Source organism: Zalophus californianus, chromosome 11 (assembly GCF_009762305.2).
Source record: "Zalophus californianus isolate mZalCal1 chromosome 11, mZalCal1.pri.v2, whole genome shotgun sequence".
Classification (NCBI taxonomy): Eukaryota; Metazoa; Chordata; class Mammalia; order Carnivora; family Otariidae; genus Zalophus; species Zalophus californianus.
Window position 1 is genome coordinate 111,344,729 of NC_045605.1, and position 27,608 is coordinate 111,372,336.

At 59.4% G+C, this 27,608-nt stretch overlaps 1 protein-coding gene across 8 annotated transcripts in view; it reads right to left on the bottom strand.

Moving 5' to 3' along the window:
* Window positions 1–27,608, bottom strand: part of KCNQ1 (potassium voltage-gated channel subfamily Q member 1) — a 320,398-nt gene that overhangs the window by 14,238 nt on the left and 278,552 nt on the right. For 2 of the 8 annotated variants that reach the window (XM_027579588.2, XM_027579583.2), the window contains one exon: window positions 24,094–24,199. The exons of 5 other annotated variants lie outside the window; for them this stretch is intronic. In XM_027579588.2, the coding sequence (XP_027435389.1) occupies window positions 24,094–24,199 (106 nt within the window). Of the gene's footprint in view, window positions 1–24,093; window positions 24,200–27,608 lie in introns of those variants that run through there. One more of the 8 variants, XM_027579582.2, reaches the window with a different exon arrangement.

Sequence of the window (27,608 nt, forward strand, 5' to 3'; positions counted from 1 at the left end):
GAGCCCGATGCGGGACTCGATCCCGGGACCCCAGGATCATGACCTGAGCCGAAGGCAGTCGCTTAACCAACTGAGCCACCCAGGCGCCCCTCTGCCTTCCTTTAGATATTTACTTAGATGCCCCTCTCAGGGCCCGCCCTGGCATGTCCACGACCTATCTGCTGCCCTGTCCTTGGCACTCCTCACTGTTTGGCTGACTTGTCTCCTTTTCTGTCTCCGTCCACTGCAGACGGTCAGCTCCTTGAGGCGGGGAGCTCCTGCCCCGTTGCTTGCAGCTGCTAGCCCAGGGCCCGGCACATAGTAGGTCCTCAGGGAAGATGTGCAGAACGAGTGAATAACCAGCCCCGGACGCCGGAACTCTTCACAACCGCTCCAGGGAGGGGGCGACCAGCAGAGGGGCTGAGGGCCTTGGGCTGCACGAGTGTGCAGGCACATGTGTGTCTGTGTGCACACTCACAGGCTTCCACCAGAGTGGGGCTGAGGGCTGCGCTGGGTGTGGGCGCTGGGGGAGCTGGTACCCGGAGAATTCAGGGAGGGGGGTGCTGGAAGAGCTGAGGTACAGACTGGCCGCGCTCAGTCCCTGGGGGGCCCTGCCTGCCCTCTAGGGGCCGGGGCGTCCGGCCTCACTGCTTTTCCCGCCTTGGTCCTGGCCTGGAGACAGCAGTCCCATGACTCAGCAGGGCTGCAGCTGCGGCTGACCTAGACGGGCAGGCAGCCCCCGGCCCCCCGGCCCCCGGCCCCCCGGCCCCCGGGCCCCCGGGCTGGGACCCAGCACAGGGCCGCTCCCCCCACCCCCACTTCCTGCTCACGCTCCTAGGACAAGATTCCTTGAATCAGTCTCCCCTGAGGCTGGAACCAGGTTGGAGGCTGGGGCCCCAGGGCTCTGGGCTGGGGTCCCAGATGGGGGCTGGGTGGCCAGGCCTGGAATCTGGAATCCGGCCCCTTTCCTGGCACCTGGAAGAGTCTTGTGGGGCGGGAGACGTGGGACGTGCCCGATGGCAGGGCTGCGCCCCCTCCCGGAACCTGCCTTCCTAGGGAAGTCACGGGGGTCTCCTCCCCTATAGGCTCAAGCCCAGTGTCCTGCCTGGAATTTGAGGCCCGGCTGGGGGCTTGGGTGTGCCTTCCGCACCTCGTGGGAATGACCGCGCCCTCCCCAGCCTGTTCCCTCCTGACTTGTGAGGCCCAGAGCCCTGAGCCAGACGCCCCCCAGCCTGTCCTCCCTCTGCCGGGGGCTGGCTCCCTGGGGCAGGGGCCTCGGCATCTCAGAGGCAAGCCCCACATCCACGCTCTGGGTGTTGGTGCAGCTGCCGCCCCGGGCAGATCCCTCTGAGAAGCGGCAGCCCCAGCAGAGTGGGGAGAGGGCCTCCCGGAGGCTTGGGCTGGGGCGGGAGTGCATGAGAGGCTCTGTGAGGCCTCCCACATCTCTAGCTGTTTCTCCAGCTATTGAGAACAACGAGGGCCCCTCCAGGGCCCCCTCCGTGGCATCTCAGCGCCATGCCCAGCACCCCACCTTCTACCTTGCCCGTGCCCTGCCCACCTACCCCCTTCAATTCCCTCACCCTTCATGGCTGGGCCTGGGGTGGTTCCCACATCGCTGGGTCTGGGCGCCTCCCCAGGACCCAGCTCACAGGGAGGTGCAGGTCTAGGGGGGCCTGGGTGGTCACCTGCCTCAGCCAGACATGGTAGGTGCTCCGTGTCATGTGTGGGGGTGGACCCGAGCCTCTGTCCACCCCCAGCCCGGGTGCCCGGGCCCTGGGCACACACCCTGCGGCTAAGCGGGGGTGCTGCTGCGCCCTGCCCCCACCCTGAGACCGACCGTCTGGGACGTGGGTGAGGAGGTGGGGGAGCAGGGTGGGCGGGCAGGAAGTCGCTGGGGCTCCAGGCCAGGCCCCGAGTGCTCCAGCCCCATCTGGACGTATTTGGCAGGTCCTGCTCCCTCTCTGCTCCCAGAACCCCTCCTCCCCAGGCAGGCGGACATTCCCAGCCCTCCCTTCCGTCCCTGCTCCCTGGCCCACCTTCCCCCCACTGCTGCCTGCAGTCCCGCCCTGGGGCCCCCGCCTGTAGGTCACATGGGCTCCCCTGTTCTGTGCTGGGGCACAGCCGACGGCCCCGTCAACGGTCCAGGCCTGGCCACGTGCAGACGTGGGACGTGGCCCTTGGTCACCTATCCCAGCTTGTGCTGCGGGCTCTGTAAGACAGGAATGTGAAGGGGTGCTCCAAGAGGCGACGGGGGGTCAGGTCTGCCCGCCCCGGGACCTGCGCCAGTCTCTGACCCCCTGCACGGCAGCCTCCCCCCGGTCACGGGGACAGTAGTTCACGTTCACAGCCACTGGCCAACAGTAACCGTGCAGGGCCAGGCGGGCAGGGGCCCAGGGCAGACCCACAATGAGGTGGCCGTGCCCAGGGGCCCCTCCTGGGGCTCAGGTGACCCACTGATCAAGGTGGTCTTCAGAGAGGTGTTGGGGGAGGGCACAAATCCCCAGAGTTCCAGGGTCCTGCTTGGGGCTGTGTCCTAAGAGGTGGGGCTGGGGTCTGTGGGCAGGTGGGGGGCCTGGCTCAGCCTCTGCCTCCCCCATCCTCATGCACCTTGGGTGGAGGCTAGGAGCAAAGGCCGCCTAGGCCAAGAGAGACAGTGTCTGGACACAGGGGCCTCCCTTAGCCTGGTTCCCTGGGGTTCTAGGGCCCACACTAGCCCCTGAGTGCTGGGCACTGCAGGGCATGGGCCCTGTTCTGTGGCTTTTGGGCCTCTAATATGCTGGCTTCTCCAGAAGCCCATAGACCTCCCACCATCTGGGGAAATGAGGAGGGGTCGGGTCCTCTGCCTTTCTACGTGGCCAGCTCCTGGGGGACTCCTGTGGTGCTGTGGGGAGTCATATGAACCCTCGACCCAGAGCTTCCCCCAATCACAAAGGCCCAGCAGCCCCTCTGCCAGCCTCCTGACTCTGGGAGAGCTGTGGGTGGTCTCCTCCCCCACCTGGCAGGCGGTCCCGTACTACCTAGGGGCACCTACCCACCACAGACAGGAGGAGTTTGCATGGGGACCAGTCAAAATGGAAAAGCAAAGAATGATGCTCCTCAGCATGGCGTCGCCTCACCCTTATGGACACTTGACCAGGCCACCTGCAGCTCCTGCGCAGGGTACAGCATCGCCCCTTACTGCCACTCCCCTGCACTCTTGTGCCCACCTCAGTCCAGCCTCCACACCAAAGCTGTGACCTTAGGGAGCCCAACTCCGCCCCTGGCCAGGGCACCAGTGGTGATGGACGTGGGGTATCCTCGGGAGCTCAGAGACCCGAGAGCCGCTGAGTGGTGGGGGCTCCCAGGAAAGCCCATAATGCTCGGAAGGTGAGCAGGGGTGTGGGGAGGCCTCTACCCAGGAAGGAGGCTGGGGGCTGGCTGGGGGCCCATCTGGCCCAGGCTGACCTGAGGGCTGATGAGAGATTCAGGCCCCATCCTGTGGCTCCTGGCCCACCCTTCCTGCTCTTGGGGCTGGGAGGAAGAGCTCCTCAGGACACCGGGTGTTGGGGGGGACCCTCAGGGACCAGATCGGGTGTGGTCTGCTGGCCTCCAGAAAGACCCAGGTCACCTACGGTCACAGCCTGCAGGTTCCCCACTTGTGCCTAGATCCAGGGGCCTTGGAGACCATCCCTGATACCACCTGGATCACAGCTCTGGGAGGCCCATCTGGGCAGGAGCCCCTCTCCTTCTGTCACCCTGAGTTAAAGGTGGGGAGTGGGTGCCCACTAGTGAGCCCCCCTCTCTCACTGCTGGCCCCTCTCACACCGTCCCAGCCCTCCGGCTCCGGTCCCAGGCACCTGTCAGCTCCAATTCCGCCCACGGAGCGAGAAGTGCCCGCCTCCTTACCCACTCTTCGGCTCTTCCCAAACCTGGCAACACACCCTCCCCGTTCCCCCTCGAAGCCCCTGCTCCTCTGCTGACCGTCTCCTCCTCCTCCTCCTCAGCACGGCACTGCCAGACCTTCCATTCGCCTGCACCATCACTGCCTCCGTTCTAGAGTGTTCTCACCACCGGCCAGCAAACCCACTTGAGGAGCTCCTGTGGGTGCCATCTCCTCCATCCCCAGAGGCAGCTCCCCAACCCTCTCAGCTGTCTCTTGGCTTTACCTTAGTATTTCTAAGTCACTGGCTTACACTGATTCTTTGCTTTTGCAGTTTTAGGCATTACCTAGTGACTGCCTAACATGGAGGATGAGAGATTAAGATCCTCTGCTTTTGCCATTCCCCTATCCTCTCAATATGTTGCAGTTCTAGACTAAATAAATATTTCGTGGGGCGCCTGGGTGGCTTGGTAGGTTAAGCGTTTGCCTTCAGCTCAGGTCACGATCCCAGGGTCCTGGGATGGAGCCCTGTGTCAGGGTCCGTGCTCAGTGGGGGTCTACTTCTCCCTCTCCCTCTGTGCTCTGAGTAAATAAACACAATCTTTAAAAAAAAAATTTACTCTTTGCATTTTGTGTAAAAATTATGTAACTTTATATGCCTACATAAATGAGGTTTTCAGCTGAGTCATGTGGTCTTCTATGACTACAACTTTTTGTTTTCCCTGGGATTAAGAATTGCCTTCATGTTTTACTTAATTTTCTTTTAAGATTTTATTTTTAAGTAATCTCTACACCTAATGTAGGACTCAAACCTACAACCCCAAGATCAAGAGTTGCATGCTCTACTGATTGACTGTCACTAGCTCATTCTTGAACTTTCTGCCAGAATTGTAAAACTTCTATTCATTCAGTTGAGAACACCAGCAATCTATCAGCTTTATTGTTTTTTTCTCCTAGAAATTTCTTCCTACGGTCCTTAGAGGACTGGTTGCTCTTCAGGCCTGCTGAACTGCTGTAATACTAGAACTTCTTTCCCCCGCATGTTGAGAATTTTCTTGGCTGGTTGGTCTATCTCTCTCTCTCTCTCTCTCTATCAATCTATCATCTATCTATCTATCTATCTATCATTTATCTATCAACTTTTTGGTGTTGGATTCTCCTGGTTCTTGGATCCTCTGCTTGTCTTTTTTGGTTTTCCCTTCATTTTGCTGAAGCACATCACCAAGTAACTTTCACTGGTGTCATTGTCTTGGCAACAGCTGGGACCCATCCCTTGCCCTGAACCTAGTCTGTCACCTCTGCCAACGGTTTCTCTGTGCCCCCTCTGGTGTCCCCACCCCATTCACATGGCAGCTCAGATGCATGTGAATCAGAGCGTGTCCCCTCTGGGCTTAGAGCTTCAAACCCCCTGCACCTTCCCATCAGAGTCCATCTCCTCACGGGGCTGCTAGGCCCTGCCAGCACTGCACCCTCACTGTGTCCCACTCGCCAGAGTCCTCTGTCCCTCACCCTTGGACCTCAGGACTGATGTCCCTGGCCCCTTAGTAAAGGTTTGTTGAACGACGTAGGGAACAGTTAAGCAGATGAGTCAGTGCAGCCTTCAATATCAGAAAGTACGGGAAGCTTCCAGGGCTCTGGCAGGGGTCAGAGCCTGGCCGTCAGCACCATGAGGTGTCAGGAGGGCCGAGGACAGCTGGGGCAGCCCTTCCCCAGCTCCTGGGTGCCCGTCTGGCTCATGAGTCCCTCACTTGGTTCCTGCTACCACCACCGACCCCACTGCTCACTCACTGGGGTTTTCTTCCTTCTGGCCCTCGCTGCTCTATCCTTGGCGCTTGTGGGCTTCCTGCTGGTCCCTCCCTGGGCCGAGCTTCCTGAGAAAGGGGTTTGCGCGGCCTCCCTAGCACCTGGCGCAGCTCCCGGCACATGGTAGTTGCCCGAGCCACTGGTCGATGGATCTGGGGAGGAAGCAGATGCCCTGCGCCCCTCTCTGTGCTCCCGGGGACCCACCGGTGGCGGGGCCGGGTGGGCTGGGCGAGCCTCCCTCCGACCCCAGAGCCATCTGCACACTGTGGGCACCTGGCCGCTGATCGTGGGAGCAGAGGGAGGAAGGGCTCAGAGGCCAGGCCTGGCGCAGCCTCCAACACTGCCGTCCTCCCGAGTTTCCGTGACTGTCTGTGCGTAACCGCACGGCGGTTTCCATCAGCGCTGCCAAGTGGCGGCTGCCGGGCCTGGCCACGGGTTCTGATCCCCAACAAGCCTGCTCTCTGTCAGGCAACCCTGGGAAGCTGGGGAGCACTGGGGGCCCGAAGGGTTAAGCTGCCCTCCACCACCCCGGTCTCAATTTCTCAATTTTTCAAAGGCTGGGCCCTCTTTCCTTCCAAGTCACAGCTGACGTGAAATGTAGCCTTAAAATGCAGCTGACATGAAAAACAATAGCACTCCCTCGGAGAGGTTCTGCTGTGGGCTGGATGGCCCCCCGCCCCCCAATAATTACTCAAGACATTGGCATGAGCCAGGCCTGGTTAGGTAACAGGCTGCTTGCTCCGGAGACTTATAACTCACAGGCAGTTACACATGATCTCCGCAGACAACAAAATCGTTTCCAGGATGGCGGGGAGGGTGAGGCCTCAGGGAGAGGGTACGGGGGGCAGGAGGAGCCTAGACCAGGCCGGGTGGGGGTGGGTCCCCGGGAGGGCCTCTGGGGGGCCCCCGGGATGCAGCCTGGGAACTTGGGAGCCAGGGAAGCTTCTGTGGGAAGCTGTTGCCTTGCTCCTCTCTGCTCTGACCACCCCCCCCACCCGCACCCCAGTCTCTGGAGCGTGCAGCCACCCCGGTCCAGTCCGTTACTGAGGAAAGCACAGGAAAAACTCATTCACACTGAAGTGTGAATGACTAACTGTGTTGGGAGAATTCCCTCCTTCTCTGCAGAAGATAATTAATTGTCTGTTTACTGTCCGTGGCCCCATTGTACATTACTCCCTCAAGGGCAGGTCCACATACTTTCCCCCATGTTCCCAGAGCCTAGTACATAGCAGACATTCAGAAAATATTTGTTGAAGACAACATCTAACCCAAAGAAGGAAGCGCCAATGGTGTAACTTCAGGCACTTGGGGTGGGGCCTCCTGGCAGCAAGTGCCCAAGGGATGCTGGCAAGTGGATGCCCGTAGACGCTCCTGCCCCCCTCAGCGCCTCTTTCTGACACCTGGGCCCCGGAGCTCTCCCACAGGAATCCCTGGAAGGATGCTGAGCTGGGGTGGGTGGAGGACTCAGAACGTGTGGGGCTGGAAGGCCCTCCCTCCCTTCCCCGCCGGTCCAGGTCTGTGCTCCGGCAGCTGGGCAGCAGGCCCAGGCTCAGGGACCCGCTGTCTGGGGCTGCAGTGGGAGGGAGGCTCCAGTGTGGGCCCGGCCTCGGACACCCCCCAGGGAAACAGCTGCTCCCACCCTCTCTAGGTCTATTTTCCTCTGTGACCAGCTCTGGGCACAGGATATCCCTCTCTAGGTCCATCTGACCTCTGTCTCAGGCCCAGGCTGTGGTCAAGCGTGCCACCTCCTGCACCAACGCCACGCAGAAACCGACACGTGGACAGTGGAGCGGGCCCTTGGCTCCCCTCATCGGGCCCCTCTGCGGGCTTCTGTGGACTCCTGGCTGTTCTTGCCCCAAACGCTCCCCCACCTCGCCCAGGCCCCTCAGGCCACGGGAGTTTCTGGGGCACCTCCTAAGCGGCAGCATGCGGGGGCCTGGTGACCAAGGTGGTGTGATTTACATCCCCAACCAGCACAGGGCCCAATGAGGTCAGAGTGGAGTCAGAGCAAATACGAAATTCCACAGCTCTGTGTGGCCATACCCAATGGGGTGGACCCATTGTCTCCTGTCCTCTGGGGGGCATGGGGCACCCCTTTGTGAAGCCAGCTCCCTTGAGCTTCGGGGGACGCCTGAGCCCCGGCTACAGCCTGTGCTCCAGCATCTGCTCGTCCTTCTGTGGCCCGTGGATGGTCCAGTCCTGGCTCACTGTCCTGCCCCTGCAATCTCTTGCTGGTGACCCTGTCCATGCCCCTTCTTCAGAAGTGCCATCCCTACTGCTCTCCAGGGTCCGTGTCCCAGGTCGGACCTCTCCTCTGGGCCTCACGCCCTGACTGCAGGCGGGCTCCCCCATGCAGGCATCTCAAAGACCCATCACATCATCCCCTGCCGTGTTCCTGCCTGGGGACCACAGTGGCCTCCCTTCCCTGACTGCATGGCCAACCAGCGCCTGGGGGGTGGGCTTTCCTGATGATGCCCCTCCCTTTCCCCCTGACCCAACCACCACTCAAGGCTTGGTTTTTGTTCCTAAATACCTCTTGCTTCCACCCTTCTGGTCCTCTCTCCCTTCTCCCTCCCAGGACCTCGGCCATGGCCCCTCATTTGTCCCCGTCTCCCCTGTCCCTTTGCAATCACATCATGTTCCAGTCAGACAGCAGCCCTTCTGGGAAGAGGTGACTACATGGGGGTGAGTGTGGCCGGGCTCAGTAACCCAAAGGACAAGCTCACTGTACAGCTTACGAAGAAGAAGCAGCACATGGGGCCCAGGTTGTGCCCTGTCCCACTCATGGGACAGCCGCTTGGCTCCCCTTGGGCGGTTCCCTCATCAGCCTTAAGAAACATGCACACCATGAGATTCCCCCATGTATCAACTTTAGACATCCTTCCTTGCAGGAGATGAGGATGGAACTCTCACACCATTTTATGATTCTCGGGCCTCCCATTTCCCCATATAGCTTCACTGTTATTTTGATTCAGTCCAGTGATCTGTGCCCAGTACTTGGTTCCCTTGGAGCCACAGGGTCCATGGTCTCCCACTGTGTTTTCTAGCAATGCCTTTGTCACCACGATGCTCTGCTGTTTCAGAAGTCCTGCTGCCCCAGGTCTACTTCTGAGCCCACCCCACTCATTCTCCTGGGAGGCCTCCCCTGGAGCTGCTGTCCGCTGCTCAAGCCTGGGCTGGGGCCACCCTGCCTTTTCCCTGCCCACCTCCAGGGCCTCCTCTGTTCTGGTTTCTCCCACATTTTGCTGGGGCACACTCTCCATAACTTTCGGAGAAAAGGCATGAAAAGAGAATTTTATGACTCTTGAGTGTCTGAAAATATGGCACTCTTGACGGATACTTTGGCTGGGTATAGAATTCAGTTTTCCTTCAGAAGTCTGAAGGTGTTTCTGTAAATCTCTACTGAGGACCAGCCAGCGGTTTGGTAGGTCACCCGTCAGTTCTTTAGGAAGATTCCTGGGAGTTCCAGGGTGGAAGGGCATGAGGACACGGTGGTTACTCTATCTAGCACCAGGTTCTTGGGCGGCCCCTCCTCTCATTTACATCCCCCCCCAACCCCCACCCAGCCTTCTCCCATCTCCCTTCCTGGAATGTCTGGGAGTTGGGTGGTGGGTCTCCTTGGGTCGACCCCATGCTTCCTGGATGTTCCCTCTTATTTTTCATCTCTCTGTCCTTATTTCACTTTCTGGGAGATTTACTTCAACTGTTACTGATTTTTTTTTTTTTTTTTTTTTTATTCAGCAGCCTATTTTACATTTCCAGGGGCTCTTTCTCATTCTCTATTTGTTTCTTTTTCACAGCATCCTGTTCTGGCTTAATGATTACATTATCTTCTTGAATTTCAGAGTGATCTTGTAAACGGAGAGCTCTGTTGCCTTACGTCCTTTGGGGTACCCCACTGTCCTCACTCTGAGAGGACCCTCAGGGTGTAGCGCTGTCTGGCACTTCACCTCTCTCACCCCACTCTCTCCCTTGGCCTGTGCTCAGCCCTCTACTTCCACTCAGATCCACAAGCCAGGCATGTCCCCTCCTGCCTCAGGGACTTTGCATATGCCGCCCCTTGTCTGGAGGCTCTCTGCATCCCTCTGCGTAGTCTACCTAATTTCCACACATGCTTCGTGCTCAGATCACAGGGTGCTCCCACAGGATGCCTTTGCTAACTTGAGACAGGGTCACAACCCCTGTGATATGCCCCCCAGCTCTCTTTATAGCACTCAGCATGGTTCTAACTGAACGGCTGTCCCCACTCTCTCCCACCTCCTGGAGGACAACCCCCACGAGGGCAGGGTCTGGTCCACCTTGTCTGCTGCTATACCCCAGGGCCTGGCACCACGCCGGTGCTTGTATCAGTAGTCTCACTGCTCCTGTGACAAGTCACCACACACTGAGGTTGTACGCACTGACTTACAGCTCGGGAGGCCAGGAGCTCGGGAGGCTAAAGTCGAGGTGTCTTTGGAGTTGTGCTCCTTCTGGAGTCTCCAAGAACAAATCTGTTTCCTGCTTTTTCAAGCTTCTAGAACGGCTGCCTTCCTTGGTTCATGGCCCCATCCTCCACCTTCGCAGCCAGCAGCCCAGCATCTTCTCTCCTCTCCAGCCTTTGCCTCCATTGTCACAGCCCCTCCTCTGACTCTGACCCTCCTCTGGCCCTCTTGTCCCTCTGACCTCCTCTGTCCCACAAGGACCCTTGTGATGACACTGGGCCCATCTGGACAAGCCAGGGTAGTTCCCATCTCGAGATCCCTTACTCAGTTGCATCTGCAAAGTCTCCTTTGCCATGTGAGGTGCCAGGGAGTATGTCAGGGACATCCCTGGGGCCGGAGTGCTCATATGCACTTGCAGGGAAAGGACACGGTTCCAGTGGAAGGTGCCTGGGATCTCCTGGAGGAAGTGCCCTTCCAGGGGACACCTCAAGGACCAGCCAGGTAAGGGGGTGTGTCACAGGCAAAGAGATGAAGGTGAGCAAGAAGGTGGCGTCTCTGAGCAGTCAAGGACTTCCAGGGGGAGGTGGTGAGGGAGGGTGGTCAGGGCCCATCTCAGAACTTCAGAAGCCACCATGAACAGGCTAGAATGACAATAAGGGCAGGGGACACTGTTGGTGGCCATGGGGGTGGAAGTCAGCACGATTCCTACCTTCCCAGGGTTCTTCTGCAGACCACTCCTCCTTGGTGTCCCCTAGGCTCTCTACCTGTCCTCCTTTGCTCTGGCCCAGGTCTGATGACCTCCCATCCCCTCTGAGCCAACCTGGCCAGCCCCTGTGTGTCCCCTGACCCCTGCTGCCAGAGCAATGATTCTGAGCACAAAACGACCACCCCTGAAACCTTTCCAGAGTTTCTGTTGGGGCTGGTGTGAAGACCCAAGGTGCAGGATTCTCACTGTGTGCCCCCAGACTTGCCCCGCCTGGCCCTCGGTCACCTTTCTATCCATACTCCTGCCCTGCAGGAGGCCTTTACATGTGCTGAGAGGCAGAGGCAGCCTCAGACTCCAATGCTCACATTGTAACCACCTCCCGAGTGACAGGGTCTCACCTCCTGAGATGAGGAGTCACCAAACACTGGGGAGACCGACCCTCCCTGTGGGGCAAGAGCCACGCTGCAGGGGTGACCTCACACCCGAGGAGGGTGAGCCAAACCGGCCTTCAGATTAGATCTGATGTCCTCAGAGAGGCCGAAGGGCTGGGCGTCTGCAAACAGAAAGGGATCGAGGACCCTGTCTGAGAAAGTGGCGACGGAGCAGGGTATGAGCAGTGAGCGGGGAAGGGTGAGGGCCCCAGAGGCTGAGGTTCCAGAGAGAGAGACAGGGAGAGGGGCCAACCTAGCGAGGAACAGAGCCCGTTGCCCAGATCCGTGGGGAGGACCCATGTGCACCCGGAGTGCGGAGCGGGAGAGATCAAACAAAACCAACACGTCATCAGGAGATCCACAATGCTGTTGGCAGCTATGGCGCCCTCGTCAGAAGCTGACAAACCACAGTGGGGAAAACAAACAAACAAAACGAGGATGTGGAGGAACTGAGTGCCTCCGCGAACACGTCCAAGTCAGTCGGCAAACCAGCCTCCACACGTGCACAGAAAGGTCACAGAAACGACCTCCTCAGGCCCCCAAGGAATAGTCCATGCATTTCCAAGAGTCCATACTTTGAAGTAAAATGGGACATTAATAACCAAAAGGGAGAGACAAGACTGATACCCAAGGAGCTTTACAAGATGCAGTTCTAAATGATGCTTTGGATAAAGAGAAAATAAAATAACAATTAAATCCATCTGGAAAGATCCACAACAAGAGTTATAACATATAGAAACCTGTGGGATGGGCACCTGGGTGGCTCAGTTGTTAAGCGTCTGCCTTTGGCTTAGGTCATGATCCCTGGGATAGGAATGGGTCCTGGGATCGAGCCCCGCATTGGGTTCCCTGCTCCGTGGGAAGCCTGCTTCTCCCTCTCCCACTCCCCCCTGCTTGTGTTCCTGCTCTTGCTATGTCTCTCTCTGTCAAATAAATAAATAAACTCTTAAAAAAAATAAAAGAAACCCGTGGGATGCTGCCAAAAGGGTATTCAGAGGAATATTGATAGCATTTTAGAAAATCAGAAAGGTTAAGGATAAGCTTCAACTCAAGGAGGTAGAGGGAGAACACCAAAATAATTGTGAAGAAAAAACAAGAGAGGATAAAGGATGATATTAGCAGAACAGAAAACTTTTTATGAAAACAGAATCAACCAGTAAAAACAAATGCTAGTTATGTGGAGAGCCAATAACACACATAAGCATTAAGCAAGTAACAAAGAATTAGGAACAGAGCCGGGGAGCAACTCTAGATGCAGAGTGAGTTGAATACATCATGTCCTATAAAACTAAAGACTTGATGGGACGGATCCCTATTTAAGGAAAAATTACCCAAAGTGGCTAACAGAGGAGAAAATCCCAAAAACTGAAGGCCCCTGGAAGAGAAGAAATGATAGTCACTTCCCCTCCTCCAGACGGGCTCAAGCCCAGTTTTTGGGGGTGATTTCCAAAGAAGCGCCAAACATGGATCCCATGCAAAGTGTCCCAGTGTACAGGAAAGCCGGAGCATCGCCTAACATAGGAGATAAAACCAGGCGCCAAACCTGGCCAAAGCCAGCTGCAAACACAGACGACACCCGCCCCCCCACCCCATCACCGCAGCAACATTTTAACACAGCAGACAGGATCTGGAGGCTCAGAGGTGCTTCTAGAATGCAAGGCCAGCTCAACCCTGGAAGCTGAGCAACACACTAGCTCACGCGGTCTGCTTTGGCCCCGCTCCTGGCTCAGGTGTGTTTTCAACCTGACTTCCACTCCCGCTGTGGGCCGATGGGTTCTGGGCTGTGACTCCCGTGCCCGAGCTCCCAGCCCACCCCGATTGTGCCAGCCCTGTCTGCCCTCGCTTGTACTCTGGTGTGTTGTTTGTCTGCATCCCCTCAGCCCCCAACTCAGGGCCAGGCGCATGGCAGGCACCTGGGGAGCCCCTGCGGCGTCGATCTCGTGTTACTGTAGTTCCACACGGCTGTGTACAACCTTCCCCGCCAACCATGGTTCTTGCACAGATGGGGTGTGCCCCTGGGATGGGAGGGGCAGAGGGATGGGTGCACAGTGGGATGGGAGAGGATAGGAGGCAGCCAGTGGTGATGCCTGAGACCCCAGCCTCCCTGCTTTAGCGAGCTGAGGTGGATGGGAGCGGAGGGTCCCCAGGATCTGCAGGTGCAGGACTTCAGGTGTTCCCGAGTTGAACCAACCCATGGATATAGGTTGGCATTCGGATGACCTCTCAGGGGATAGAGAGTTTAGGGTTCTGGCACAAGAAGGTCAGGAATGCTTCCCTGGGAGCCCCCACCAAACGGCTTCACCGTGGACTTGAGCACCTGCTAGTCTAGCGAGACCCACCCCCCCCCAAGCGCCCCTGGGCCGTGCACCCCACAGCCGCAGACCCTTGCGGGTACCTGGCTGGCACTCAGGAGACATGGGCGGAGCCAGGCTGGAGAGAAGCCCATCCTCAAAGGAACCAGGAGGACAGGGTCTGGGACCTCTCCGGGAAAGGCCCCAGGCCCTGCATTCCTATCCCAGGGCTTTTGAACCTGCTCTTTCCTCTGCCTGGTCTCTGCCAGGCTGGCTCCCTCTTGTCATGTTGGCCTCAGCTCCTGAGAGACACCCTTGGGCCTCCGGTAGGCCCCTCTATCAGAGCCCCCCACATTCTTATTGTTATCAGAAGTTTGTCTTGCTCACTCGTGTTTCCCTGATTCCTGTCTGTCCTCCCTAACAGGTCACAGCCCTTGGGGGCCGGGACCCCCGTGATCTTGCCCGCCACTGATGCCTGGAGCATGCAATGCATGCTGGCTGAATGAATGAATGAATACGGGAATGAGCGAGGCCCAGGAGAGGACACTCCTGGGTCCAGCTGGGCAGAAACTCTCTGGCTGGTCTTTTCAAAGGGACGGGAGAGGCCTGACCCCGTCCAGGCTGGGATGGGGAGCATAACGAGGTGGGGGCCTGCGGGGCTGGGGCGGGGGCTGCATGACTCGGCTGGAGGCTGGGCCCCTCACGCCACCTGCCTTCTGAAGTGGCAAGTGGGCTGCTGCCACCCACACCAACACAAGTCTGCTGACCCGGGGTCAGCCGGAGGGACGCCTGTTGGGGCGGGTGTGGTGCGGGCCGTGGCGGCAGCTGAGTGCAAGGCCTGGCGGGCTTGGGGGAAGGCCTGGGGAGGGGGGCTCCGGGCAGCTGGTGCTGAGGACCTGTGGCCTGACAGGTGGGCCGGGGTGGGGGCTCAGCAGCTGGGCTGCTAACAACTGGACTCAGGGTGGGCCCCCCCGGGGGCCATGTCACGGCGCCTGAGCTGTGTGCACAAGTGTGGGCCGTGGCGACCACAGGGGACCCGGTGCAGGAGAAGGGACAATGGGGGTCCCTCTGGGCCCCTCTCCACAGTGGTGACGTCTGATGACGGCCCCCAGCATCAGGCTCAGACATGCCACCAGCTTGTCCATCTGAGAAAGGCCGTGGCCTGCCTCTCTGAGCACTCCTGGGCAGCCCTGGGGTCCGCACACTGAGGGGGCATGCGAATGCAGATGTCAGGCGGAAGCAGGGTTCAGCACACGCGGGTCCCGCTCTGGGGGACAAGAGAGGCTGGGCTCCCTCAGCGTGGGAAACAGCCTGGAGACGGGGGTGACTGCGTGTATTTTTGACAGTCCTGCAACTTCCCCGACAAGCTACTCACTTAGATGTTACTGTGTATGTGCCAGAAAGAGAGAATACACGGTTTGTGAGTGATAGTCGTTCGGGAACAGCAAACAGTTAAAGTAGGTTCTCCTCCTGCGGGCCTTCTCAGGGCATTTAACACACAGATAAGCATGTTCTGCACAAAGCTGAGGGAGTGGGGCACAGTGGGGAAGGGAAAGTGTCCCAGAAGTTTCCTGAGACTCTTCAGACCACGAACCCACGACCCACGGTCGGAACTCTGAGCAGCACGTCCCAAGGATTCGAGTTTCCTTAAGTGCCTTGCTCCGCCTCTGCTCTGGACCCTGCGTGGGAAGGACTGGCCCTGAGCGTGGCTCTGCCACCTGTCCCCCCCCCCCCCACAGAAGCTCCCACGGCCTTTGTGGAGCTGGGACAGCCCCACTTGATGCCCCGGGCTCTACCCCGTGGCCACAGACCCCCGGCTGGGCCTTGGGAAGGCACCAGGAACTGAAAGTGGGGAACCCGCTCTTCCCCGGGGCGGGTGGAGGGAGTGCAGGGAGGGCTGGCCGGCTCAGCCGGGATCCAAAGGGGTCCCGCCGGCAGGGGCGGCTGCCACGGTGGGGTCAGCTTCACTCTGGGCCACTGGAGTCTGTACAAGGCTGGGGGGGGGGCGCCGACACGGCCCTGGTCCTGGGGTATGACGGGGGTTCAAGGTAGCGCTCAGAAACTGGCTGAAGCCACGGAAAGAGCCGTCGTGGGTTCTGTCCAATGTAGTTAAAAACATCTGACTGTGACCACAAAAATGCTGGCATCCGGGCCTGCTGCAAAAACATTTTCATGTGAGATGCAAACGCACTGCTGCCTAAGGAGTTCGTGCGTTAACCCTTGGAAGGGAGCGTGCTCGGGTGGCGCCGTGGCCTGGGCCCCTGCAGTGACGAGGCCGGGCACAGTGCTCCCACCCCCGGGGCCAGCACGGGGCGTGCAGAAAGCCGCTGGGCTCCGCTGCCCCGAGAGCACCCCGCTCAGCCTTGGACCTCCATGTGCTTACGGTATGGGGACAGCTCGGTTTCGGGGGCGACTTCCAGAGGCAGAGGGGCAGCCCCTCCTGGGGTCAGGCCGTAGCTCACAAGCACACATGGCCCAGTGTGTCAGGGGCTGCGCACGGGGCGAGGTGTGCGGAGCAAAGTCTGTGGTGCTTGGGGGGCATCCTGGAGTTGGGGGAGAGACGCGATAACCAAGGCAGTCACATTCCGAGAATGGCAGAGGGTACCTGGGGGTCCCAGGGGGCCTCTGAGAGTGCGGCACGCCTGAGGGATGAGCGGGTGGCGAGGGCTCCCAGCGGCAGTGCGCAGCCCGTCCCGGGAGCCACGGCCCCGCGGCCCCCCTCGGGTGAGTGCACCCCTCCACCGACATGCTGGAGTCTCAGCATGGTCCTACCACGGTGGCTCGCCGGTCCTGCTCCAGGACCGCAGGGAACGGCCCGGGGGCCTGTCCTACACCAGGGCCTGGCTCTCTGGGAGCCATTCTTGGAAGGGTGATTGCGGGGCCGAAGGGCCAGCCGAACCCCCATTCTGATGGCCATCGAAAGCCTCCCCAGACAGGCAGGACAGCCCCGGGTGCTCTCATCATCACCAGCACTGAGCACTACTCTCCTTTTCAATCTTCGCCAGTCTGCCCTCTACGGCCCGCCTTCCCAGGCCTGATTCTGGGGGCTCCTGGCCCACCGGCTGTCTTTGTGGCCGTGGCACTTTCTCAGGCTATGTGCGAGCCTGCCGCACGCCATGTCTGTGCACCCTCTCAGTGCCATATGTGGCACGGGGGGCGCCCCCAGAACAGGGAGATCCAGTCTCACTCCCCGAGACAGGACGTGCTGGGAGGGGACGCGCCGAAGGGCCTCGGGCCTCATTGCTCTCTCCAGGCCAGGCCACCAGCTGTCCACATTCATCTTGCACGGGCGACCCTCACCCAGGGCTGTGTGCACACCCTGGCCCCCCAGTGCCAGGGGCTGCCTGCCAGGGAATGTGTCCAGCTGGTCCAGCCCCCCAGGCCTGCCACCCCCCGCCCCCAACAGGTGCGGGGTGACTCAGCACAGGCAGCTGTTGGGTACGGCCTGGAGACCCCTGAGCAGCCTGCCCCGGCTGAGGGTGGGGCCTCAGAGTTCCGGGGGAGTCTGGCGGGAGGGGGTGGGGGTAGTTCAGCCCGGGGCCTTGGGTGCTCCTTCTCTTCCCCTACTCTTTCCCGAGCGGGTCCTTCAGCACCTCCTGCTCCTTTTCGGCTGGCGCAGGGGTGGGGGTGGGGGGTCTCCAGGGAAAGGCTTGGGCCTCTCTTTTGTTTGTGCTGGCCTGGGACTGGGGGGCCTGATGGTGCCAGTGCCATGTGACGGTGCTGGCGGGCCAGGCTGTCCTGGGGGCCCCGTCTTCCGTGGGGTTGGCCACTGCAACAGGATTCTGTGTCCCCACTCCCAGAGGCTCTGGAAGGGGCACCAGGTACCTGGATGTACAGAGAAGGAGGAGCTCTAGGACCTCCTTTGACTCTGTGGGCCAGCAGAGGGGCCCCAGCATGTCTCTTCAGCACCTAGAGATGCCCACAGAGCCCCTCACTGAGCCCGGGGTCCCCTGGGCCCTTGCATGGGTGTGTACGAGACAGGGCTGCAGACTGGACACACACTTTCTCACCAGCCCCCAGCCAGCCCCGGACGCAGGGGGTCAGGCAGGCTAGGAAGCAGATGGGGAGCACCTTCTCACCACCAGGGAAGAGTCCTGAAGGGAAATGGCTCAATACTTAGGCCTTGGCAGTATGACAGAGTGGTTTGCTCTGAGGCAAATGGAACAGGGAGGGAAGGCGGCCTTGAGGGCTCGGGGCCCACACTTTCCTTCTCCGAGGAATCCTTGCTTGAGGTCTACTCTACTGAGTTTGCTTGTTGGCTCCCTCTCTATCTCCCTTCCATCTGTCCATCTGCCATTCCATCCATCCCTCCATCCACCCACGCACCTACCATCCATCCCTCCACCATTCCATTCCATCCATTTGTCCATCCATCTGTCCATCCATCCACCCATCCATCCATCCCTCCACCATTCCATTCCATCCATCTGTCCGTCCGTCCATCCATCCATCCATCCATCAGCTTCCCTCCCTCCCTTCCTTTTCTTCCTTGCTTCCCTTTCTTTCTCTTTCTCCCCCATCCACGCAGCCCTCGTTCCTCCTCCCCACCCACGCGCTGCCCACCCACATTTGCTCACACCACCCCGCCCCCACCCCTGCCCCAGGCCTGTGTGCCTGCTTTCGTTCTTTCTATAAGCAGTTAGCAGCTGCCTCCTGTGTATCTTGCAGCAATGACAAGAAGATCAAAAGGCCTTGATGACGCAGCCACTGGACTCTGGAGTGACAGTCTGCCACCAACTAAAAATAGACCAGGATCAAGATGCTGGCCTTCTCTCTATTCCTTCCCTGTCTCTAGTCCCTGCCTCTCTCAACAGGGGACACACTCCATGTGGCCAAATGGCCCCAGATCAAGGGCTATCACGGGGACAGGCACAGGAAGTGTTGTCAGGGCTTGGTGACCAGGTGTGGGGTGGATGAAGGGGGTGACTCTCAGGGTCTTGGCTGACATTGTGCATGGGGCCATTTGCTGAGAAAGCAAGCACCCAAGGCAGCCAGGCTTGGGGGAGGAGGAGGAAGGACCTGGTCTTGGCCCCAGTGAGTGTGGGGAGCCAGGGTCCCCAGGAGCCCCAGTGACTGTGGAGCACAAAGGCACACAGATGTGGGCTAGGCCAGCGCTGGGGTCCTGGGATCGTGTGGCCTTCAAGTGGCCCCTGGACATTTATGGGGTGGTCAGAGCCCCCACTGAACTGCCCAGGGCACGTGGGAGCTGGGACAGATGCCGTCTGACTCCCACCGGCCCCGTTGACCTGCGCCAAGAGGAAGACGTTGGGTGGGGGGTGGGGGCTTGATTTGGCCTCTGTTCGTGGTTGATTCATTCGGACTGCAAGGCCAGCACAGAGTTTGCTAGGCACTTGCTACCCACCAGGCTCCATCCTGGGCACAGGGCTTTGGGAGGGACAGTCCCACACCAGCCCTGACATGGTGGAGCTTCCATTGCTAGTGGGGAGCCAGACACCCCAGCCAGGGCTCTGGGGGCAGAGACCTGACTGCAGTGAGGGGGACCAGCACATCAGCTGGGGGAGGAGCAGGAACGGCCACGTGGCTGGCTGGCCACGGCCCAGCTCTAGCGTACCCTTCGCATGGGCCCGGGGGCCTTGAGGACGGACCCCCAGGAGGCTGGCGGGCCAAACGGGAGCTTCAGGCAGGTAAGGCTGGGAGGGACGCGTGAGGCTGCAGGGCCCACGGGCCGTGGAAAGGCGCCTGGATTGCATTCCAGGAAGAAGGGGCTTTGAGCAAGGAGCGCGTGGTCTGGTTTATGTTTGAAACGTCCCTCTGGCCACTGCGTGGAGACAGGAATGTAGGGGGGAGAGGGAAGGCCGGCGCCCCTGGGGATGGGCCGGCCCTCATCTTTGGGAAGGAAGGCTGCATGTGTACACGCTGTTCCCGTCGGCCGGAAATGCCCTTCCGCCCCTGGCAGAGGCTGCAGAGGAAGGAGGCTATGTTTCCAAATCCATCTCCCCATTACTTAGGACCCGTGCCCCCCGGGTGCACTGCTTCTCTCTCTCCACACCTCTGCTTTCTCAGCTTCAGATGACCTTAGTAAACCCACCCGCCGGGCTATGGAGAACCTGACTGACCTCAGGGTCCACCTCTTCCAGGCAGCCTTCCCTGGGTGCCCACGGCTTAGGTGGCTTCCTCTTTTGGGGCGTCCTCTGCCCTTTGGGCATTACGGGGACAGTGGGCACACTGCAGCCCCTCACCTCTGTGGATGGCTAGCCCAACAGGCAAGGAGCTCCCTGTGTGAGGGCACTAGGCCTTGGCTCCTGCCATGTCCCCCAGCAGAGCCAAGAGCCGGATGCCCGAGGGCCGCTCCATAGGACATAAACGGTGGTGAGTCCATCACTGTGGCCCAGGCCACGGCCCCCCAGGGCCCTGGCCTCTGCAGTCAGGGACTCAGGACCCCTGTGAGTGTGTGGGGGGTCTTAGTTCTGACCGTCCAGACCCTGTGAGCAAGCAGGGCCTGCCTGTTTTTGCTGATAGGATGGTTGTGTATGTCCCAGGGTGGCATCCAGCCAGGCAGGCAGCAAGGAGCTGGGGCCTGGTCCTGCTGTCAGGGTGGGGCTGGGAGCAGAACCCTCCTCCCTGTCCCAGATCACCAGCAGGGATGAAGAGAAGAGGGAGAGGGGGAGGAAGGAGGGAGGGAGGAGGAAGGGACGAGGGAGGAGGAAGGCAGGGAGGAAGGAGGGAGGAAGTCTGTCCACACGGACTCAGTGTGTGCGTGCAGGCCCAGGCAGATGGCTCACACTCCCGCATCCCGCACAGTCCTCTCTGCTCCGATCCTGGGGTGGCTGGGGGGGGGGTGGTCCTACACCAGAGGCAGGGGTGAGGCCCAGAGGGGTTTGGAGACCCTCCAGAGTAGGGGTGTTGGACGAACTACAGGATGCGCAGATCAAAATTGGGATTTTTAGATAAACCATGGATTTTTTTAGTATAAAATGTTGTATGAAATATTCGGGATATACTTACACAAAAACCCCTCATTCATCTGAGGCATCCTGTGTTTTTTTTCTCTTTTTCTTAAACTGGTGACCTTCTGGAGGCCCTGCATCTTGGGAGCGGCTTCCAGACTTGGGTCCCCAGCTCTTCTGGGCTACGAGGCCTGCTTCTGGGGTGTGGCCCCGTCTCCCTGCTGCTGGGACTGGCCTGGCCTTTCGGCTGCCCCGTCAGAGCAGCCCTGGGGATGGTGGCTCCGGGCCACAGCCCACACTCCTCACTTCCCTCTGCTGTACTCAGGTCCTGCAGGCCCACCGGGTCAGAAAGTTCCAGCCCCTCAGCCTCCATTGTCGGCTGGCGGAGGTGGGCCTCCTGTTCCTCTGTGGGGAGGCAGGTGCCAGGGGGAGGATTCTCACCGCACTCCCCTGGTCGCCTTGCTCCGACCTCCAATCCTGGAAATCCTGCACAGCCAGCGCAGAAGGCAGCCCAGCAGAACGGACCTGCCACCCAACATGACCTGTGGGCTGTTGAGAGCCATTTGCTACCTTCTGTGCCTCTGGGCCCTGGATCCAGGTGCACCTGAAGCTGCTTCACTCTGGGATTTGGCCAGTAGGGGAGTCAGCACATTGCCTTCTTTGTGCTGGCAATTTTGGGGGGAGTTTCTATTTCTTGAAATAGAAAGTAGGGTTTCAGGACCAGATTTCTGGGTGAGGGCTCAGTGCAGGGGCACGGCTGCCCGATTCGGCTTCCCCAAGGAGGGGACGGTGCAGGGGGCCCTGTGGGGGCAGGCTAAGGGGCAGCGAGGAGGGCACAGCTGGGGAAGGAGTGAGGCGGGCACGCGGTGCTGGGCGTGGGATTTGCCTGGGCGGGGGGCCGTGCGGCCACTGTGCTCTGAGCCGGGAGGGCTCCAAGGGGCCGTCCGCCCCCACAGCCGCCCACAGGATGGCGCACACGCCTGTGAGGCCCCTCCCGCGCCACCCTGTTTCTCAGGACCGCCACAGGGCGGAGACCTGGAACCGTCCGCCCCCATTCTGCAGGTAAGGAAACTGAGGCTCAGAACCCTGCCTGGGGTCGCACTGCGGGTTAGGGGCAGGGCTGGGGCTTGAACCCCCGCATGCTGGAGGTTGACCGCCCATCAGAGTTGGGGCTGGGAGCTTTGGAGCAGGGTGCTAGGGACCGAGAGGTGGGAGGTGCCGTGCACTGGCGGAGTGACTCTGAGCCCCTGGGTTATGGAGTGGGCACCTCTGTCATTGTTGTGACAATGTACTCGAGCCCTGAGCGCTGGTGACCCTCTCCTCTTCCGATTACATTACAAATAGGGTTACAGTCTCAGCCATGTGACCTCTCCCTCTGCAGACGAGTTGCCCCTTCTGGTCCTTGGAGCAGCCCTGTAGTGTAGGCCCATTTAGCAGAAGGGGAAACTGAGACTCGGGGAGGTCTAACTCCTGTGTGGCCCCACAGATGATGTTGAGGTGGCCACCTAAGCTCACGTGTGTTGGGCTAGGCACCATGGGAAGGGCTTCAGCAAGGATTCTGTGTTTAATCCTTACCACCCCGGGGGTGTCTGGGCAGGTTTCCCCAGAACCAGATCCTGTCATAGGGGAAGAGGCCCACTGCCCAGACCACAGACGCTGGGACAGCTGAAGGTCACCCTAATGGGGACCCCTGGGGGTGGTGGGGTATGCGCCTCGGGCCGACTACCCTTGAGGGGCGAGGGCCCAGGGTCTTACCTGCCACCCCTCTCCTGCTGCTCTTCTGGCCCCAGTGCTCAGGCAGCTGCCCCTCTACCTCCTGGGGAAGGGAGGGCCATGGGGACAGGAAGAGCCATTGAGCTAGGGCCAGAGACCGAGGCTCCCCCTCCCTCCTGGCGAGTTCATGCCCTGATCTCTGCTGGTTGCAGACATCATCGGCAGAAGACCCCCACCCCGCATCGAGAAACTGGAATGGGGGTGTGCTGCTTGGTGGTGTCCACTCCTCAGACCAGAGCGTGCACGAAGCAGGGCAGGGTTCTCTCTGGGCCCTTCCTTGTTGGCCTCTGCCTCTCCCATTTGGACTCGCTCAGCTGCTAAGCCCATCACTACTGCCACGCCATCCCTCGTCACGTCCACCATGCCCACCAGCACCCGCTCTCCTCTGAATGGTGGTCTGCCAACCCCTGGCACTGCCTTGCCCAGGACACCCCCAACACCACAACCTCAGCACATGGGCAGGATGACCACCCAGTGGGCACTCAGCCACCCCTCGGCTCAACAGGTAGGTCCACCTGGGCGCTTCTGCCCTGCCCGGTCCCTGCTCCCTACCCGGCGACGCCAGAGGCCCGCACACGGGCTCAGGAGGACATTCTGGCTGCATACACGGAGTGGTGACGGTGCCAAGGAGCTGAGCTTGGGAACACGGAGAGGGACCTAGCTGATTCCCAACCTCGAGAGGGTCTCAGGCTCAGGGGTTCGCACCGGCTGGGGTGTGGGGAGTCCGGGCTATCTGCAGACAGTGAGCCAGGGCAGAAGGACAAGGCTTCATGAGGGAGGACCCCATGCTGGGCTGTGCAGGCGGGTGGCAGGGTGTGACAGCAAGGGGGTCCCCTGGCCAGGCCGTGGCACAACCGAAGTGTGTAGTATGGGATGGAGATGTGCTGGGGACCATGCCCGTCCTGGTGAGCCGGGGCCTGTGGCCATGGTGAGCCAGCCCCGCCGAGTGCCGTGCCAAGAAGTTGCCTGCTGCACCAAGTGAGTAGAGGGGACCGGACGGGACGTGAGTCTCTCAATCCTGTCCCTCTGCCACACCGGCAGTAGACTCCCAGCCGCCAGTCCCGTGCTTCCAGATGAGCTCTTGGAAGCAGAGCCTTAAGCACTGTGACATATGGTGTCCCTCAGTGTAGCGGTTGGCACCCCACCCATCACAGTTAACGCAACCTAAATGCCGGCAAGCCCATCCATGCTCAGATCCCGAGCAAACATTTGAAAATGCTCGGAACATGAAAGAGGCCAGGCTGACCAAACAGAGACAGAGGATCAGGAAGCGAGGTGATCTCAAGATACGAAAATGTATCTGGAATCCCCAGAAAGATTCCAGGAACTGTTACACCCACCAGGCAAGGGCAGGATTAGACCACGAATGTGAGAGAGCAAGAAGACAGGAGGCTGAAGACAGGGTTGCTAATAGAATGTCACAGACGAGCGTAAAGTCGAGGACATAATCCTACAAATAGAAAAGAGAGAAAAGAGACATTGAGGTTTCATTTAAAATGTCTTCCATCTGGTTAAAAGGAATTCGAAAGAGATAACGGAGATGATGTCATGAAGGACATGGTCAGAAATAATAAAGAGAACTTTCTGGAACTCAAGGACTAAAGTGTCTGCAGGATACTCAGCACCCTCAGTGAACAAAGTCAGCCACAAAGGAACCTCACTGGGAAATGCAGACCCCTAAGGCTGGAATGTAGATAGAGAAAAATTCCAGGGAACAGAAATAGGGAAGAGCCCTGTGGAAGGCCTGGGGCTAAGGCAGGCATGAGATGTCTCCATAGCAAGTCTGGAGGCCAGAAGCCCTCGGGACAGATCTGCAGGATTCTGAAGGGAAACTTACAATTCTATACCCGGTTAAACTATCAATAGGACGCAATGATTGAATGAAGACATTTTCGGACGTTCTGAGGACTCAGAACACTTACCTTCCATGCCACGCACCTCTTACCGGGAACGCACTTGAGGTTTTTCCAGAGAACGGAGGAAACAACCAGTAAAGAAGACACGAGATCCAGGGACAATAAGTCCAACCTAGGATAATCATAAAGGCAAGTTCTAGCATGATGCTAGGCAGGAGGCCTTGGGGGGAAAAGCCCAGGTTAAATCCAGACTGGGGTAGGAAAGGAGGACTCCAGAGGGAATGTGGCCAGGACACCGGGGGGTCTGAGAGACAGGGCACCGGCTTGGATCTGGGCACATGGAGGGGACCAGGGAAGGACGGCAGGAAGTGGGCAAGAACTATGGGACCCTCCAGAATCGATCACTTGAGAAAGAAATTCATCCGACCAGGAGAGTAATCAAAATTGAAGTGAAGAACCGAGGGGTGGGCAGCAAGGTGAGCCCCGACGCCACCTGAATGCAGAATCAAGATAAACCCACAGCGGGGAGTCGGGCCTCTGAAGGGCATGCACATGCTAGAGGCCTGACCACTGTCAGGACCACAACACTGACGTGACTCACTCATACTGGGAGGCAGAAAGGGGGTGGGCAAGATTACAGCATCGCTCAATACCACATGAAGTGGAAAGAAGACCACAAAGTCCCACAATGACTCCAACTTCCCACATTTTATAATCTTCCCTCCCCCCCACCATGAACCTGAAAGTGATGTTTAGAAATGAACTTCTCCTTTGGTGAAGAAACGTTTATCTAAATTCAGCATATTTTGGTTTCACCTTTTTTTCTTTGTGAAGAAAAATGAATAAATCAAAAGTAGCTCTATCAAATTCATAATAATTACTGATGGTATGTCTGTTTGTCTGTCCATCCACCCACCCACCCACCCATCCATCTATGGATACACGGATGCATCCATCCATTGCCCCCTCCTACAACCACATACCCATTTATCTGTTCATATATCTACCCGTCTATCCACCCATGTTTTTTTCTGTGCAACATGCAACGCAATGTCTCAGAACGCTGCTCCCTTCACATTAAAGATGGGTGTTTCTGGGATGACAACGGATATCCTTAGGGACAGAAGGGAAGCCCTGGAGGTTTTCACTTTTGTTTTCTGACTTTCTGTACTGTTTGGATTTTCTAGAAATTCTTCAAGTAGAACTAAAACATCTATCCAAACACTTTCATTGAATAAAATTAACGGTAGTCATCTATGGAGAAATTAGGGTCTTCCTTTTGTTTTCTCCTCTGGACAGCTCTACACTGAAGCCTATTAATAGCAACTCTGAGAGCTATTTTCAGATGCCCCTCCCTCGGAGGTCTCCCCCGGTCCCCCCTCGGTCACAGTGCCCTGTTCTGCTCCTGCACGGCCATTATCCGGGTCTGTAATCACACGGTGTATTTCTGACCGGGGGCAGCCCCACAATGCTGGGAGCGCCGTCCTGCCCCTGCGGCAGCTCTAGCACACCTTCCCTGCCTGAGACGGGGCGGGAGCTCGGGCGGGTGCTGGGGGGGCGGACGCTGCGTCGGCCTGGAGGCGTTCACTCCGAGGGGCAGCCCACCAGGCTCTCGAGGCCCCAAGCAGATGGCGTCCAACCTCTGTCTGGCGCTGGGCAGTGGGCGGGGAAGACAAACCCACAACAGTGCCCACAGTGGTGCCCACAAGAGGGGGCGGGAACCGAGAGCTTCCACCTTGCCACGTGCCGGGCGCCAGGCCAGGTGCTCCACACACAGGGCTCCAGGTAATCCTGGCCAGGGGCCCGGAGTTAGCGTCCCTGTCTCCTCCTTACAGATGCTGAAACCGAGGCTCAGAGGGGCTGCGTGGGGTGCCCGGGGTCGCGCAGCTAGGTAGTGGGAGGGCAAGGGTCCGCATCCAGCTTTCTCTGCTGGGAACGACACTCATATCACTGACAGGAGAGATCGCGGGGCTTTGGGGAGCTGGGCCAGGAACGGGGGCTTCTAGATGGTGATGGGGGAGGTGCGCGGGCTGGGGCAGAGGTGAGAGCTGGAGAGGGGAGAGGTGGGTGGCGGCCAGGCAGTCAGGGTTAAGGCAGGTTCCTGCGACTGGGGCAGAGGAGCAAAGAGCGAGTGACGGCGGGAGAGGGAGCCGGGCCCAGGGGTGCCACGCCAGCCGCCTGCCCCTGTGCCTGGGCCCAGACTGCTCTGTATATCCCTTGGCTGCTGGCTCCCAGGGTTCTGCCTGGGGTGGGCAGGGTACCTGCCTCAGTCCCCTTACCCTGGCCAAGATGGCTCAGGAGCTGTGCAGCCCCTTCTGCACAGAGCGGGACACTGTGGCCCCGGGCAGGCCCTGGGCAGGCGAGGCTGGGCTGCCCTCTATGCCCCGGACGGCAGGGCCACTGTCCTCCAGGCCAGGTGGTTGCACAGAGACAGAGGCAGGCGAGGCCGTGGGGTGGGCCATCCCTGGGAGGCCCAAGATGCGAGGTGCAGAGAGGTCACCCCACATCCTGGTCTGCCCCCCGCCCCAGCTGGGCGGCCCCTGAGGACTGCAGGGAAAGGGGGCACAGAGAGGTCACTGAGGCCAGCATGTGGGGGAACTCAGGGAAGAGAGCGGGAGAGAGCGGAGTTGGGCAGACGGCTGGGAGGCCGGGGAGGCCGGGGCGGCCAGGCACTCCTGGCAGGTCTGGGATGAGCTCGGCCAGGGGACCGTGCTGGGCCGCACTGGGCCTGCCTTGAGGCCATGCGTCCCAGGCAGGACCCCATGCCGGGTGCCGAGCAGGAAGGCCCCGCCAGGCAGTGGCCGGCCCAAGGAGAGCCGAGAGCCCGCGGGGAGTGTTCCAAGGAGAGATTTATTAGTGAAACAAAAGCATATTTTTTCAGGCAGGACTGTTTGTGCAGTTACCTCATGACATCGCCTTGGCCCGGGGCCCAGAGCGGGCGGCGGGGAGGCCTCGCAGGCGGGCGGCACGAACCGCTCCCCGCGCTGGTCCCCACGGCCGTCCTTATCTGGTCCAGGACATCAAAGCGGGGGCTTTTCATAAGCGAATTAAAATAGCACACCAACAGCACAGGGCCGGGCAGACCCCGGGCCAATTAGCTCCGAGGCGGGCGGGAGGCCTTTCAGAGGGAGGCCGCTCTCCTCAGGAGCCACTGCAGCTCGTCAAACTCGATGAAATATTTGCCCAAAGCTCATTATAATAATGAACCTGCATTTCTTTCCCCAAGAGAATAATTAGCAGACTTCCAAATGGCTTAAAGCGGCAATTTAAAAACTGCCCCCCCCCCCTTCACTGTCCCATTCACTTCATTTTGGGACAAGGAAATGTTGGCGCCTCTGGGAAGAGCAGAGACTCTCCTGCGCCTGAGCGGCCACTCAGCTGGGTCCCTCTGCCCCTGGGCCTCTTGCCTGTCTCTAAACGGGGGGCCGGCGCAGAGGCCGGACAAGCTGAAGGCCTAGGAGGGGCTTTGGGGCTGGGGCTGGGCCCTGCTTTAGGGAAAGTATCAGTCTCCGGGGGGCGCAGGGTGGTCCTACCCACAGGAGGACCCCCAACTGGGGGAGTCACCTTGAAGGGGGCCCTGA